The sequence below is a fragment of the Terrapene carolina genome, unplaced genomic scaffold, assembly GCF_002925995.2.
Source record: "Terrapene carolina triunguis isolate 2854851 unplaced genomic scaffold, T_m_triunguis-2.0 Scaffold120, whole genome shotgun sequence".
In the NCBI taxonomy this organism is placed as follows: domain Eukaryota; kingdom Metazoa; phylum Chordata; order Testudines; family Emydidae; genus Terrapene; species Terrapene triunguis.
In genome coordinates, this window is record NW_020664471.1 from 1,802,800 (window position 1) to 1,819,166 (window position 16,367).

At 41.3% G+C, this 16,367-nt stretch overlaps 1 protein-coding gene across 1 annotated transcript in view; it reads left to right on the plus strand.

Annotated features, from left to right (window-relative positions):
- The window catches only part of KCNH1 (potassium voltage-gated channel subfamily H member 1), a 324,526-nt gene that overhangs the window by 87,080 nt on the left and 221,079 nt on the right, over positions 1-16,367 (plus strand). The window contains exon 7 of the mRNA XM_026652552.1: positions 4,669-5,098. Within this exon, the coding sequence (XP_026508337.1) occupies positions 4,669-5,098 (430 nt within the window). The remainder of the gene's footprint in view (positions 1-4,668; positions 5,099-16,367) is intronic.

Consider the following 16,367-nt stretch of genomic DNA (forward strand, 5'->3'; position numbering starts at 1 on the left):
ACTGTGCATCTTTATCACCCTCCATGTGTTTGCATGGCTGAATCTCACTAGAACTGGGTAAACAGTTCTATTGATGATGCACTAGAAAGAATGGAATCTGGCTTGCTCTTCCTTCGTTGTGTTGGCTCTTCATGGCAAATAAGACTAAAACAGAGAAAAAAATCCTTATTTTTACTCCCCCCATCTTGGTTACTCAGGTCTGTTCCTAACCGCTGAAAGCACCCAAGAAACAGATCTGACGAATGAGGTGCAGTTTTTACATAACTGCTTAACAGTGTGGAGCAACACTTCACAGAAATATGTCCAGTCGCTGTTCCACAGGGGTCTGCTGTTATTTAGAATTTTGTACTACACTCACATCTTCCTTATGGGTGTTCCCTAAAGGGCTCCTTTGCCGTACAGAAATGGGTAATGCTTGGTGGCGATGTGCAGCACCATTTCCAGCTCTAACAAACTGAAACTGGTCCATTTCCTTTTTAGCAGATGCTGCTCAATGTGTGTCTCTTAACCTGTCCCTCAAGTGTGTATATGAGAAGTAATCCTGAGAGAATTAGAAGCATCAAGTGGGAGTATATTGAGTTCAGGCATTTCTTTTTCACCTCTTGAAGCTAACCTGTTGCTGTCTGCTGTATGATGAAATAGGTTGTTTCTGTGTCGATAAGAGCAGCATTAAAATAGACAATAACTGTAAAGTGTTGTTCTACTCTGGAAAGTGGCAATCTAAAAATGGCACATTCATAGCCAAGAGAGGTATTATTTGTGTGCATTCAAATCTTACCCCTTCAGTGACAAAAAGAAGTCTTTACTGTTTCCAACAGAGGCAGCACAGCTAAGATAGAGCAAACTGGGTTCTATTTCTTTTAGTGCATCAACATACAATTTTTACTAATTTCAAATCACTTGCACACCTGAAAATCCATAATGACAGTCCACTCCAAAGCCTAATTGGGAGCAACAAAGAGTTAATCTTCATGGGTGGTTTCTTTTAATTTCTTTTATTTAAAAAAAGAAAAAAAATTAAATGCAAAATATGCTCATACAACAGCTTTTCTATAAAAATATATGTCAGAAAAAGCAAAAAATAAGGTTCTTATAGTAACATTTAACTACTCTACTTTTGCAGTTACTATATAGGATGTTAAACATGTAACTAAATATGCATGTTTGTTCAATGTGAGCAAACTAGTGTTAGTACAAAAACATTAACTAGAGCTGGTCAGAAAAACTATGAAGGAACTAGGGCTGTAAAGTGATTAAAAAATTAATCGTGATTAATTTCATGATTAAAAACTCGATTAATCACATGATTAATCATGCTGTTAATAACAATTTATTTAAATATTTTTGGATGTTTTCTACATTTTCAAATATATTGATTTCAGTTACAACACAGAATACAAAGTGTACAGTGCTCATTTGATATTTATTTTTGATTACAAATATTTGCACTGTAAAAAACAAAAGAAATATTTTTTTTCAATTCACCTAATACATGTACTGTAGTGGAATCTCTTTATCATGAAAGTTGAACTTACAAATGTAGAAATATGTACAAAAAATTACTGCATTCAAAAATAAAACAATGTAAAACTTTAGAGCCTACATGTCCACTCAGTCTTACTTCAGCCAATCACTCAGACAAACAATGTGCAGGAGATAATGCTGCCGCTTCTTGTTTACAATGTCACCTGAAAGTGAGAACAGGCGTTCGCATGGCACTGTTGTAGCCAGTGTCACAAGATATTTATGTGCCAGATGCGCTAAAGATTCATATGTCCCTTCATGTTTCAACCACCATTCCAGAGGAATGTGTCCATGCTGATGATGGGTTCTGCTCAATAATGATCCAAAGCTGAGCGGACTGACTCATGTTCATTTTCATCATTTGAGTGAGATGCCACCAGCAGAAGGTGGATTTTCTTGTTTGGTGGTTCGGGTTCTATAGTTTTTGTATCTGAGTGTTGCTCTTTTAAGACTTCTGAAAGCATGCTCCATGCCTCATCCCTCTCAGATTTTGGAGGGCACTTCAGATTCTTAAATCTTGGGTCGAGTGCTGCAGCTATTTTTAGAAATCTCACATTGGTACCTTCTTTGCGGATTGTCAAATCTGCTGTGAAAGTGTTCTTAAAATGAACATGTGCTGGGTCATCATCCAAGACTGCTATAACATGAAATATATGGCAGAATGCTGGTAAAACAGAGCAGGAGACATACAATTATTCCCCAAGGAGTTCATCACAAATTTAATTAACACATTATTTTTTTAACGAGCCTCATCAGCATGGAAGCATGTACTCTGGAATGGTGGCCGAAGCATAAAGGGGCAGTTATGTAACAAAAAAAAAAATCTACATTTGTAGGTTACACTTTCATGATAAAGAGATTGCACGGAAGTACTTGTATAAGGTGAATTGAAAAATACTGTTTCTTTATCATTTTTACAGTGCAAATATTTGTAATAAAAATAATATAAAGTGGGCACTGTACATTTTGTATTCTGTGTTGTAATAGAAATCAATATATTTGAAAATGTAGAAAAACATCCAAAATATTTAATACATTTCAATTGGTGTTCTGTTGTTTAACAGTGCGATTAATTTTTTTTTTTTTTAGTTAATTGCATCAGTTAACTGTGATTAATCGACAGCCCTAGAAGGAACCATTTTCCATGGGAGAATGCAGTTCAATTTGTACTGCTTGGAAAATTTGTAGTGTTTTAAACAGAAGTTTCATTTTTAGAGAAATGATGAGGGGAGGAACCAAACACTTTCAGAATGAAATGTTTTGATTTTTGTTTTGAAATTACTTCATTTATTTTTTAATTTAATATTATAAAGTTGAATTTGGATCACTTTTTACTGATCCAATTTTTTTTTTATTTTTATTTGTTTTGGGTTTTTTTGGCATTTTCCTTCACAGACAACGTTGACATTTTTTGGTGTTTGTTCCAAGTTGGAATGAAGCCAACTTTCAAAATCTCAGTCCTTTATGAAACAGAATTTCCATCCACAGCACAGCTCTAACGTTAGCATTTTGGAACTGTTTTTCAGTGATGATCTGTAACTTGTAGGCTCAATTTTGCACAAACAGTGTTAGCCCAAATCAGATTGCATATGCAATAAGTCTGTTTTAAGCTTCTATTTGTTTGTACTTGCAACTTAAATAGCTAATATCTAAACCAGGGGTGGGCAAACTTTTTGGCCTGAGGGCCGCATCGGGTTCCAAAACTGTATGGAGGGCCAGGTAGGGAAGGCTGTGCCTCCCCAAACAGCCTGGCCCCCGTCCCCTATCTGCCCCCTCCCATTTCCTGCCCCCTGACTGCCCCCCTCAGAACCTCTGACCCATCCAACCCCCCCTGCTCCTTGTCCCCTGACTTCCCCCTCCTGCAACCCTCTGCCCCTAAGCACCCCCCAGGACCCCAACCCCCCCTGCTCCCTGTCCCCTGAAGAATATTTACTGAAGTTTTCAAAAGTGCCTAGTGATTTGGGGGGCCTTAATTTTTGGGTGCCCAAGTTCAGATATTTTAAAGGGCCCTGATTTTCAGAGGGTGGGTTCTCGGCACTTGCAGAAAATCTGGTTCCTTTAAGGTGCTGTGATGTGCATCCCAATATTGAGGAATCCAAAAACCCTAGACATTTTTAGCCTTTGTAGTTAATCTTTGTGGCACCTCTGAGGTAGATATGGTAAGTATTATCCCCATCTTCCAGAAGGGGGAACTGAGGGCTTGTCTACACTGTGATGTTGTCAACAAAACTTTTTTGTCTTTCATGAGTACTTAAAAAAGCTCCCCCGCGAAAGATACAAGTTTTGCTGATGCAAGTGGCAGTGTGAACGCGGCTTTGTCATCAGGAGCGCTCTCCTGACGACAAAACTAATGCCACTCGCGGGGCTGGAAGTATTTTGTCAGCAAAAGTGCCAACAAAATACCAACAGAGCGTTTACACATGCTGACGTTTAGCGACAACGCTGTCTCGACACAGCCTTGTCACTAAAAGCTGTGTAGTATAGACAAGCCCTAAGGCTGAGAGGTGAAGCAACTTGCCCAAGGCTACATGGTGAGTCAGTGGCAGGGCTTGGATTAGAAATAAGGAGCTCTTGTCTCCAAACACTGAGCTCATTCCACTACATATGATGTGTCTCAAATCTATCTGATATATAAGCACAATAATAAAAAGCTTAGACTGGTCTTTGTTTGCAGGTAATGACTGTTCTATTCATTTATTGGCCCATACTTTCAGCCAGCCTCAAAGTAGCATCTAAATATTCACAACCAATATCATCACAAAATTGGGCTCGCAAATGAGACTTCCCTATTCATATAAGATGCCTCTTCATATGCAGAGATGAAACCTGTGAACTTGTAGCAAAGCTAAGACATGGCTATATATTTGATCAACTCTAACTTGCATTATGCGTATTTCAAACAGTCTGAAATGAGAAATTCAAAGAGAAACCCAAGGCTTGTGAAAGTGAATCGAAACAGAAGAGAAGGTTTGCATGACCCCCTGAAAACACAGGCCACTGAGCTTCATACGCTTCACTGTAATGTCGCTTTATAGGCATGTGTCAGTGGCAAGTTGGCATGCCTAGATTATGAACACTGTTGATAGAAAACATTAAATAATGTAATGATGAATTCTAATAGCCTGCTCTGCTTTATTCTTTTAGGGAATCAGTAGCCTGTTCAGTTCACTGAAAGTAGTCCGACTTCTTCGGCTGGGGCGTGTGGCTCGGAAGTTGGATCATTACATTGAGTATGGAGCAGCTGTCTTGGTTCTGCTGGTGTGTGTGTTTGGTCTTGCAGCTCACTGGTTGGCTTGCATTTGGTACAGCATAGGAGATTATGAAGTTATCAATGAGGATACAAACACAATCCGAACTGAAAGTTGGCTCTACCAGCTGGGGGAGTCCATAGGAACGCCTTATCGGTTTAACACGACAGGTTCGGGGAAATGGGAAGGGGGGCCAAGCAAGGATTCTGTTTATATCTCCTCGCTGTACTTCACAATGACTAGCCTCACCAGTGTTGGATTTGGAAACATTGCCCCCACTACAGATGGAGAGAAGATCTTTGCGGTTGCTATGATGATGATTGGCTGTAAGTACCAGAGATTTCATTTTTTTTCATACAAAACGGCCTATAAAGTCTTCCTGTGCATGTTAACCTTTATAAAAATTTCTTACACAGTATCTTAAGGGTTTCTAACCAATTTTTAAAACTCAGGTTTGTGACAAAATTTAAACATCATTACATAAAACATTATGATTTTTCTGGTATGGTATTTTAAAGTCAAGGGTGAGAAATCTTGCATTAATGTTGCATAATATTAGAATAACTTTTTCTGTAACAAAATATAATTGAATTTCTGCTTACATTTAAACAATTAGAACATGCAAGTTCTGGGTAATTAAAGACCATATATATGCAATCAAACGAGAATGAAATGTATTAATATTTGTTTGATTTGAGGATTCTTAGAAACTAAGTCCCTAATCCTGCAAACATTTCTCTGTCTGAACAACTGTATGCTGTGAAGAGTCGCACTGAAGTCCATGGGACTATTCATGTATGTAACGTTACTTGTGTGTATAAGTGTTTGCATGATTGGGAACTAAGTGCGTAATTCAAAAAATCTCATCTTTCAATTCACTACTCTCTGGATTTTACAGTATCTAAATTTACTTGTACAGCTCTTATATTCAGAGATGGAAATGCTTCCCTTACTATATTACACAAATTAAGAGTCAAGATGCCAGAATAGAACCTAGAATAGTTTATTATAGAGGGCGCTGGTAGCCACACACATGTTCAGGTTTCCTAACCCTTTCCCATAAGAATCTTGCAATTTTTTTTATTTTTTTTAGAAGCTCTAACATCTATAGTATTTGCAGTAGGGCTTTGAAATTCAACAGAGAGAGATCTTGGGGCCAGATAAGTGCCTTTTCTTTGTTACGTAAAATTCCATTCAGCTTTAATTGAGTTATAAACTGTTGAAAATTGCCTGTCTGTTGTCAGCAAAATGTTGCTAGCATGTCAGACCGGTATCTTGAATACTAACGTTCTAAAGAGAGACGATACAGCAGTGCTGTCACCAAAACAATAGCAGTACAAACTGCACAGCAAACCCTGGCAGCAGACGGTCTCTCTGTGATGGTGAGAGAGAGCTGGGTTGAAATCCCCTTACAACCTACCTTGGACTCATCAAGTGGCTGCAGTGGTCCTTCTCCCTACCCTCGGGGAGCATCACACTGGGCAGGAGTGCCTGGGCAGAGGAGAGAGACAGTAGGGGCTGGCTCCTTCCAGACCCAGTACATGGTGCAGTAGCCTATTCCACACTCCTATAAAAGCCTCCTTCTGCTTTTAGCTAATATAATCAGCCCTGTAGCGAAAGTCTGTATTGAAACTTCAGGGTTCAAACCCTGATGATGATTGATGGGGGGGAAGGAGAAGGAAATGGGTTTGTAACAACTGACACAATAGAATTTTTCACCTTTTTTCCTTTAGTAAAAACAAACCATAGGAAATTACCTAACATGCTCTTATTGTTTTGTTTTTAAGTTGCAAAGTCAAGCACCCAAGTTGCCTGTGCAACCTTAATTCAACCCCCTTGTGCATCATGATATAGTTTTTAATTGCATGATTAAACCCTGTTTTGCTGCAGAGGACTCCTACCTTATTCAAGATGGACCTGCTTTTGGGGTGAAGCAGGGCTGTGTAGTGAACAATGCTGTTTGTCGGTCCCCTGCCTCGTTTGTTTCAGAAGTAGGAAGCTGTGAAGTAAATGAAGGAAAAAGGATGATCTCATGGCTAAGGCAGTCGAACACCACACAGGAGAATTCAGTTCTATCCCTGCCTGTGTCGCAGAGCTCCTATGTGATGCTGAGCAATTCACTTAAGCCAAAATGTTGTCAAGTGAACACTAATTTGTTCCTTATTTTATGGACACCCAGATTGAGACACCTGAGGTCTGATTTGCAGAACTACAGATCACTCAGACCTTAACTCAGGTGAATGGGAGCTGTGGATGCTCAGCACGTCCAGAAGTGTGATCTGGAGGAATGAGCACAGAGTTAGGAGTCAAGAGGTCACGAGTTCTAATCCTGATTCTACAAAAAGAACAGGAGTACTTGTGGCACCTTAGAGACTAACAAATTTATTAGAGCATAAGGTTTCGTGGGCTACAGCCCACTTCTTCGGATGCATATAGAGTGGAACATATATTGAGGAGATATATATATATATATATATATATATATACACACATACAGAGAGCATGAACAGGTGGGAGTTGTCTTACCAACTCTGAGAGGCCAATTAAGTAAGAGAAAAAAACTTTTGAAGTGATAATCAAGATAGCTCAGTACAGACAGTTTGATAAGAAGTGTGAGAATACTTACAAGGGGAGATAGATTCAATGTTTGTAATGGCTCAGCCATTCCCAGTCCTTATTCAATCCTAAATTGATTGTATCTCGTTTTTATATCAATTCCAGCTCCGCAGTCTCTCTTTGGAGTCTGTTTTTGAAGTTTTTCTGTTGTAAGATAGCCACCCGCAGGTCTGTCACTGAATGGCCAGACAGGTTAAAGTGTTCTCCCACTGGTTTTTGAGTATTATGATTCCTGATGTCAGATTTGTGTCCATTAATTCTTTTGCGTAGAGACTGTCCGGTTTGGCCAATGTACATGGCTGAGGGGCATTGCTGGCACATGATGGCATATATCACATTGGTAGATGTGCAGGTGAACGAGCCCCTGATGGTATGGCTGATGTGATTAGGTCCTATGATGATGTCACTGGAATAGATATGTGGACAGAGTTGGCATCGGGCTTTGTTACAAGGATAGGTTCCTGGGTCAGTGTTTTTGTTCAGTGATGTGTGGTTGCTGGTGAGTATTTGCTTTAGCTTGGGGGGGTTGTCTGTAAGCGAGGACAGGTCTGTCTCCCAAGATCTGTGAGAGTAAAGGATCATCTTTCAGGATAGGTTGTAGATCTCTGATGATGCGCTGGAGAGGTTTTAGTTGGGGGCTGAAGGTGACAGCTAGTGGTGTTCTGTTATTTTCTTTGTTGGGCCTGTCTTGTAGGAGGTGACCTCTGGATACTCATCTGGCTCTGTCAATCTGTTTTTTCACTTCAGCAGGTGGGTATTGTAGTTTTAAGAATGCTTGATAGAGATCTTGTAGGTGCTTGTCTCTATCTGAGGGATTGGAGCAAATGCGGTTATATCTTAGAGCTTGGCTGTAGACAATGGATTGTGTGCTGTGTCCTGGATGGAAGCTGGAGGCATGTAGGTAAGTGTAGCGGTCAGTAGGTTTCCGGTATAGGGTGGTATTTATGTGACCATCGCTTATTAGCACAGTAGTGTCCAGGAAATGGACCGCTGTGTGGATTGATCTAGGCTGAGGTTGATGGTGGGATGGAAATTATTGAAATCATGGTGGAATTCCTCAAGGGCTTCTTTTCCATGGGTCCAGATGATGAAGATGTCATCAATGTAGCGCAAGTATAGTAGGGGCGTTAGGGGACGAGAGCTAAGGAAGCGTTGTTCTAAGTCAGCCATAAAAATGTTGGCATACTGTGGGGCCATGCGGGTACCCATAGCAGTGCCGCTGACTTGAAGGTATATATTGTCCCCAAATGTGAAATAGTTGTGGGTGAGGACAAAGTCACAAAGTTCAGCCACCAGGTTAGCTGTGACGTTATCGGGGATACTGTTCCTGATAGCTTGTAGTCCATCTTTGTGTGGAATATTGGTGTAGAGGGCTTCTACGTCCATAGTGGCCAGGATGGTGTTTTCTGGAAGATCACCTGATTCTGCCACTGATTCACCAAAGTCTTGTTGTCTCCATTTTTCCATCTGTAAAATAAAGAGAATAGTATGTGGAGATTAATATTTGAGTCGCTTGGTTATAACAATAATGGGTGCCTTAGAAATGACAATGAGGAAATACATAATTCCATATTCAGTGCAAGGTTTGGATAGTGAACTCTGGTTTTATTTACTGCTATGCACTGAATGATGATAAAAAGAAATATTGAACACTTACATTCCTTAATCACTGTCCATCTTGAATACAGAATGAGGCAGGTCTCCTGTGGGGAAAAAAATACTAGGTGATCATGTAATTAGACTGTATCATTGTGTGTGTGTGTGTGTGTGTGTGTGTGTGTACGCATGCAAGGGGGCACAATTAAGGATGCACAGGCAACCTTAATACTGGCCTTTCCTAACGTTTAAGTGCTTAACATTGCAACCTAAGTATTCTTTGGTTATTGTGGTTATTTATAGAGTGCCAAATGTGTACAAGCCACTCTATATAGATCATGTGATGTGCTTTAGATGAAAACAGTGATGGGCCAAATTCTTGGCTGGTGAAAATCAACACAACTCTATTGATGTCGCTGGAACTACACCAGCTAAGGAGCTGGCCCCATATGTTTAGAAATGCTCAACTAAATCCTACTTTAAATTAAAAAGTCTGACTTACCCTTTTATACCAGACTGTGAACCTTTGCTCCCGGTTGGTAAACATTGACTCTGATGGGACTGCTTGATTTAGTAAATGGGACAACTCATGGGAGTTAATGATAACTGAAGGGTTCACAATCGAGTTTTTATGTGTTATCTGTATTGCATTTATTGTATTACATTTCTACTGACTTTCTAGTTACACAATGCTCAATAACATGAGATGTGAACAAAAAATTGGAACAAAGCTTGAACCAATCACACTATCTACTGCTGGAGAACAAGTCTGACACAGATTGGAAAGAATATGTCTAGGTCACCTGAAATCAGTATGACAGACCAAGCAAATGGAAACCTGGTGCTCTCTCTTAATAAGAGACTATATGATAAATGACTTCAAACATTTTCTAAATCTTTGGAAAAATGGCCAAAACAAACACTTCAGTAGGCTTCATGTGTAAATTGATTTGAATCAAAGTGCGTGACTTGCAGAGATAAAAGAGAATTAGGTGAGAATGTAAAAGACCTCAAGAAATAAATTATGGAAAGAATTATCTTGACTTTTGAGACATTTTGATTACAGTGGAGACCAAGAAGACAGAAGAGTGAAAAGCTAGTGGATATTCTGTGGACAAGGGAAGGAAGAAATATTTTCTGGACAAATGGCCTTTGGGACAGATCCTGCAGGCTACAGTGCATCCCCTGAGAGGCGGTGAGCACCCTCAGCTCCCATGACTTTAAAAGGAGTTAAGGGTGTGCTCAGCGTGTTACTGGATCATGTGTTAATGCAAAGGACAATACCTTAAATTCAGAATAAGCAAATATGCCTAATACTGTCTTATTTTTCCTTCCCACGACTACGGGGAAAAACGTGTATACTCTGACTTCTCAGAATAATGTTCCGATGGCTAAATGTTCTCTAAATGCTTCCGGAATCATCCTCAAAAATCTAATAATCCAAGGCCTGCTAGTTTCTTCTGGTGAAGGACTCCTTGCTTATCCTAAAACTCCAGTTGAAGTCAGTGTGAGTTGAAGAGGTGCAAGGAATGCAGATCAGGCCCAGAATTTGCTCCTCCTGTGATGTTCTTCCCACTCCTCTTCCAAATGACAAATCTTTCAGAGCCGCATGAATTAGTCTTATTGTTCTTGGCATGGAGGGACACCTTATGGCTAGCCTCTGATGGATTTTATGACGTTGAGTGGTCATTCTTACCATACAAATGTTATTGCATTGGGATAGATATGCTGTATTTTTTTTTCCTCCTTCAGTTTTACAATTTGCATGTGCTAGTGTTTTCTTTGGGTACTGCTGATGGGTTCTAGCCAGGGCATTGTGTTGTGATCTCAGGTGACATTGTCATAAAATGTTGCACAGCAACTATACAAGTTGGGCCTGGTGTTCTTCTGTTATGTAATGTCTGCTAAGGAGACCAGTAACAATCCACTGCATCTCATATCTTGACACCAATGAAGAGGATGTCTGAAATTAGAATCAGGAGATAGTTTTCTACTCTGCTTTTTATTTTCAATTCCCTATTATGTGCTGTGTGCATCTTGGTTTATATGTATTAAATAGATAACTCATCACTTCTGCATAGGTATTGCAAGGCCATGCTGATTGGGGTTTATTATTCTGTAGACATGGCCTCCTGTGGTATTTTTCATATGTAAAGTGTTCATGTTGTGATGCGTGAGTGGGTTCATAAAGCAAAGTCAAAGAGTCCATCTAGTCTAAGTTTCTCACATTTTCTCTAAATGCTTTAGAAAACATCCTCAGAAGTCTAATAATCCAAGGCAAGCTAGTTACTGATGGTGAAGAAAACAAAAGGCCCAATACTGTATTCCTTGCTTTCGCCCCAACTCCTCACACCATGACTTAATAGAAGTTTGTCTTGCAGATGTCGCCCCTCTGACTGCCAATGGAATAATGTCCCTGTGGCAACTACGATCTTTATTCACATTGTTAGTAGGAAAGCTTGTATTTAGCTGTGTCTTTATACACTGAACAGCTGGGAACAGAGAAGAGGAGCAGTCCCATATGATCAGGCAGGTCTCCACTGACCACCACTAAGCTGAAGACGGTTGGTGGCAGAATTCAGCAGCGTATTGGGCAGCTGATCAACGCCCTTGCTGTAGTGTTTGTAGCGCAGCTTCAGCAGTTTGGGTGCAGTGCGGTACCCAAGATAACTGACATAGCCTGAATAAATTGCCCCAACCAGCCCAGGAGGGGGTTGGACTGCTCCAAGAGGGTAGAGGTCCAGGCCAAGGCCTCCCCACAGTCAGCAGACTGATGATGAGCCCTACTTGGGCCTGGTGTGTGGGGAACAATTGGGGGGCATAGTCAGAAGAGGAGCCAGCATTGGTTTAGGAAATCTAGGAATTGAGCACAATCACCACTAAACTTGTCTGGGAGTGGGACCTTCGGCTCCCGGGAGGCAAGAGCCAGGGTTGCCAGTGGAGCTGCTTGGGCTTGTAGGGCTGCATTCTGCACCTGCAGGGTGGACACCTATATCTGCAAGTTCTGAATGGCCCCAAGCAGCTCCCCCAGGGAAAAACCTGGCCTGAGTGGGGTCTATGGCAATGAGGTGGGCTCCTATGCTTTGCATTGGGCTACTCAAACTGTAGCCAGCCGGGCTGTTGGCAGTCAAGCCTAGTGGTGGAAGTGAGAATGCAACCTATGAGTTAGAGCTGGGTCTAGGATGGGCAGCGTCCAGGAAACAAGCTAAGGGTCAGTACCAGAGGGACAGAAGCCAAATGCCAGAGCCAGAGGGCAAACTGGAGTTGTAAGCTAGAGGCAGATCCAGAGATCAAAGTCAGAATCAAGCTGGAGGGGAGCAGGGTCTAGAATAAGGGCAAGCCCATATGCAGGCATGCTGTGCATTGAGCAGCCGCTGATCTGAGGTGGGGGCCAGACTGCTAAACCAGCAGCCTATGATGGGCAGGGGTCACTGCCAGTTCCAAGACAGTACATCGGTTGCCTAGCCGTGAAGTTAGGGAGCAGGTCAGTAGCTCATCCTAGCTCATCTGGGTCCCTGATACCTTCCAACCATTCTGAAACACAGCCAGGAACACTATTGCATTGCAACAGTTGTCACTTCACTGCACTCCAAACCCTCAGCCCCAGCTCCACACCAGAGCCCACACCCCCAGCCGGAGCTGTCACCCCCTCACACACCCCAAGCCTCTGAGCCAGTCTGGTGAAAATGAGGGAGGGAGGGTGGGGAGCGTGAGCGACCAGGGGGGGCAAGGCAAGAGTATTCGGTTTTGTGTGAGTACAAAGTTGGTGACCCTAGGACCTCAACTCAAATGTGAAATTGCAGAACTACTAACTACAGTTTGTAACCTATCATTTAAATCAGCATCTGTACCAAATGACTGGAGGATAGCTAATGTGATGCCAATTTTTAAAAAGGGCTCCAGAGGTGATCCTGGCAAATACAGGCCAGTAAGCTTGACTTCAGTCCCGGGCAAACTGGTTGAAACTTCAGTAAAGAACAAAATTGTCAGACACGTAGATGAACATAATTTGTTGGGGAAGAGTCAACATGGTTTTTGCAAAGGGAACTCATGCCTACCCAATCTACTAGAATTCTTTGAGGGGACTGTGACGGGTTGGATCACAGAAAACCCCTTGGGAACTGCCAACTGATGTGCTGAGACTACCTTTTTCCCTGCCAGCTTGGGACTCCAGAACCTTGCCTTGTTTGAGCCAGCACTGCTAGCCTGCTGCAAACACAGACCCAGGTCTGAACTACGCCCCCTGAAAGCTGCAGGCTTAACTGAAAACAGTTTAAGAAGCGTTCCTGTCTCCAACACCCAGATCCGCAGCTCCCAATGGGGTCCAAACCTTAAATAAATCCGTTTTACCCTGTATAAAGTGTATACAGGATAAACTCATAAATTATTCGCCCTCTATAACACTGATAGAGAGAAATGCACAGCTGTTTCTCTCCCCCCAGGTATTAATACATACTCTGGGTTAATTAATAAGTAAAAAGTGATTTTTATTAAATACAAAAAGTAGGATTTAAGTGGTTCCAAGTAGTAACAGAACAAAGTGAATTACCAAGCAAAATAAAACAAAACATGCAAGTCTAAACCTAATACAGTAAGAAAACTGAATACAAATAAAACCTCACCCTCAGCTGTTTCAATAAGCTTCAGTCACAGACTGGATGCCTTCCTAGTCTGGGCACAATCCTTTCCCTTGGTACAGCCCTTTCTTCCAGCTCAGGCGGTAGCTAGGGGATTTCTCATGATTGCAGCCCCCTTTGTTCTGTTCCACCCACTTGTATATCTTTTGCATAAGGTGGGAATCCTTTGTCCCTCTCTCAGTTCCCACCTCTCCTTCTAAATGGAAAAGCACCAGGTTAAAGATGGATTCCAGTTCAGGTGACATGATCACATGGCACTGTAAGACTTCATTACCCACTTGCCAGCACACATGTATACAGGAAGACTTACAAGTAAAATAGAGCCATCTACAGTCAATTATCCTGGTTTATGGGAGCCATCAAGATTCCAAACCACCATTAATGGCCCACACTTTGCATAATTACAATAGGCCCTCAGAGTTATATTTCATATTTCTAGTTTCAGATACAAGAATGATACATTCATACAAATAGGATGAACACACTCAGTAGATTATAAGCTTTGTAATGATACCTTACAAGAGGCCTTTTGCATGAAGCATATTCCAGTTACATTATAGTCACACTCATTAGCATATTTTCATAAAATCATATAGGGTGCAACATCACAGGGGTCAACAAGCATGTGGACAAGGGAGATCCATTGGATATAGTGTACTTAGATTTTCAGAAAGCCTTTGGCAAGATCCCTCACCAAAGGCTCTTAAGCAAAGTAAGCTGTCATGGGATAAGAGGGAAGGTTCTCTCATGGATTGGTAACTGGTTAAAAGAACAAAGGGTAGGAATAAATGGTCAGTTTTCAGAATGGAGAGAGGTAAACAGTGGTGTTGGGACCAGTCCTATTCAACATATTCATAAATGATCTGGAAAAAGGTGTAAACAGTGAGGTGGCAAAATTTACAGATGATACAAAAATACTCAAGATAGTTAAGTCCCAAGCAGACTGTGAAGAGCTACAAAAGGATCTCACAAAACTGGTGACTGGGCAACAAAATGGCAGATAAATTCAAAGTAATGCACATTGAAAAACGTAATCCCAACTCTACATATAAAATGATGGGGTCAAAATTAGCTCTTACAACTCAAGAAAGAGATCTTGGAGTCATTGTAGATAGTTCTCTGAAAGCATCCACTCAATATGCATCGGCAGTCAAAAAAGCAAACAAAATGTTGGGAAATCATTAGGAAAGTAATAGATAATAAGAAATATAATATTGCCTCTCTATAAATTCATGGTATGCCCACATCTTGAATACTGGAGCTGGTCTCCCCACCTCAGAAAGATATATTGGAATTGGAAAAGGTTCAGAAAAGGGCAACCAAAATGGTTAGGGGTATGGAACAGCTTCCATATGAGGCGAGATTAAGAAGACTGGGGGGAGTTTTAGCTTGGAAAAGAGATGACTAAGGGGGGATATGACAGAGGTCTATAAAATGATGACTGGTGTGGAGAAAGTAAATAAGGAAGTGTTATTTACTCCTTCTCCTAACACAAGAACTAGGGGGTCACAAAATGAAATTAATAGGCAGCAGGTTTAAAATAAACAAAAGGAAGTATTTTTTCACACGACGCACAGTCAACCTGTGGAACTCCTTACCAGAGGATGTTGTGAATGCCAAAACTATAACAAGGTTAAAAAAAGAACCAGATAAGTTCATGGGGGATAGGTCCATCGATTGCTATTAGCCAGGATGGGCAGGGATGGTGTCCCTAGCCTCTGTTTTCCAGAAGCTGGGAATGGGCGACAGGGGATGGATCACTTGATGATTACCTGTTCTGTTCATTCCCTCTGGGGCACCTAGTATTGGCTACTGTCAGAAGACAGGATATTGGGCTAGATGGACCTTTGGTCTGATCCAGTGTGGCCGTTCATATGTTGAATGGTGTCCAGTAAGTATAAGGGAATTGCAAAAGGCTGTGAAATGGTTCTTAACTTGCACATGTGCTACTCTTTTTGAGGAGTTGGCTAAGTGTGTGAGTGTACACCAGGATATGGAACCTCCTGAATCTCACACCACACACTCTCACTGGCCCTTGTCACTATGTGCATACTGAAGCATTGCTCAAAAAGAGTAGAAGAAAGGTGGCATAGGCAACCTTTTTATCCCGCCCCTTCTTTTTGTCCTTTAATAGGACAACAGATTCCTTTGGGTGAGAGTGAGTGTAATGTAAAAGGAGATTAAGAGCTTGTACATTTAAACCATTATAAGCAAAGTAAAGGGGTGTGTGTGTTAATGGCACATATTGAGGCTTTGCTGAAAGAGGGCAGAGTTAAGGTTGCATGAACAACCGTAACTGTGTTTTCTGATCTTCAGAAACTTGTGTTTCGGTCAACTCCGTGTTCTGCAAGAAGACAACATCCCACCCAGCAACCTGAAGGCAGAGTGTAGTTTTTTGCCACTGAATTGCTACAAAAAAGACTGGTAAATGCTGCCAATAATGCTCTTTGGCAGAAAAACATTACAGCATTAAATTCAGTGTGACAGCTAGCTGGGCCTACTGGTTATTCTGTCTTAATAGTGGGACAGCAGAGATCATTCACTCTTGTTGAGTATGTTTGCTAAACTCCCAAACCGCCCCTCCGTCCGCTCCCCAAAAGGTACTTTCAGACAGCATAGAGTATAATTGTTAATTTCTTGTTTCAAAATAATTTTAGCATTAATAATGTTTGTTACACATCTGTCTACTCCCTAAAGAACGTTCTGCTGGTGAGCTCCCAATGGCACGTATAAAACCTTAAAAAGC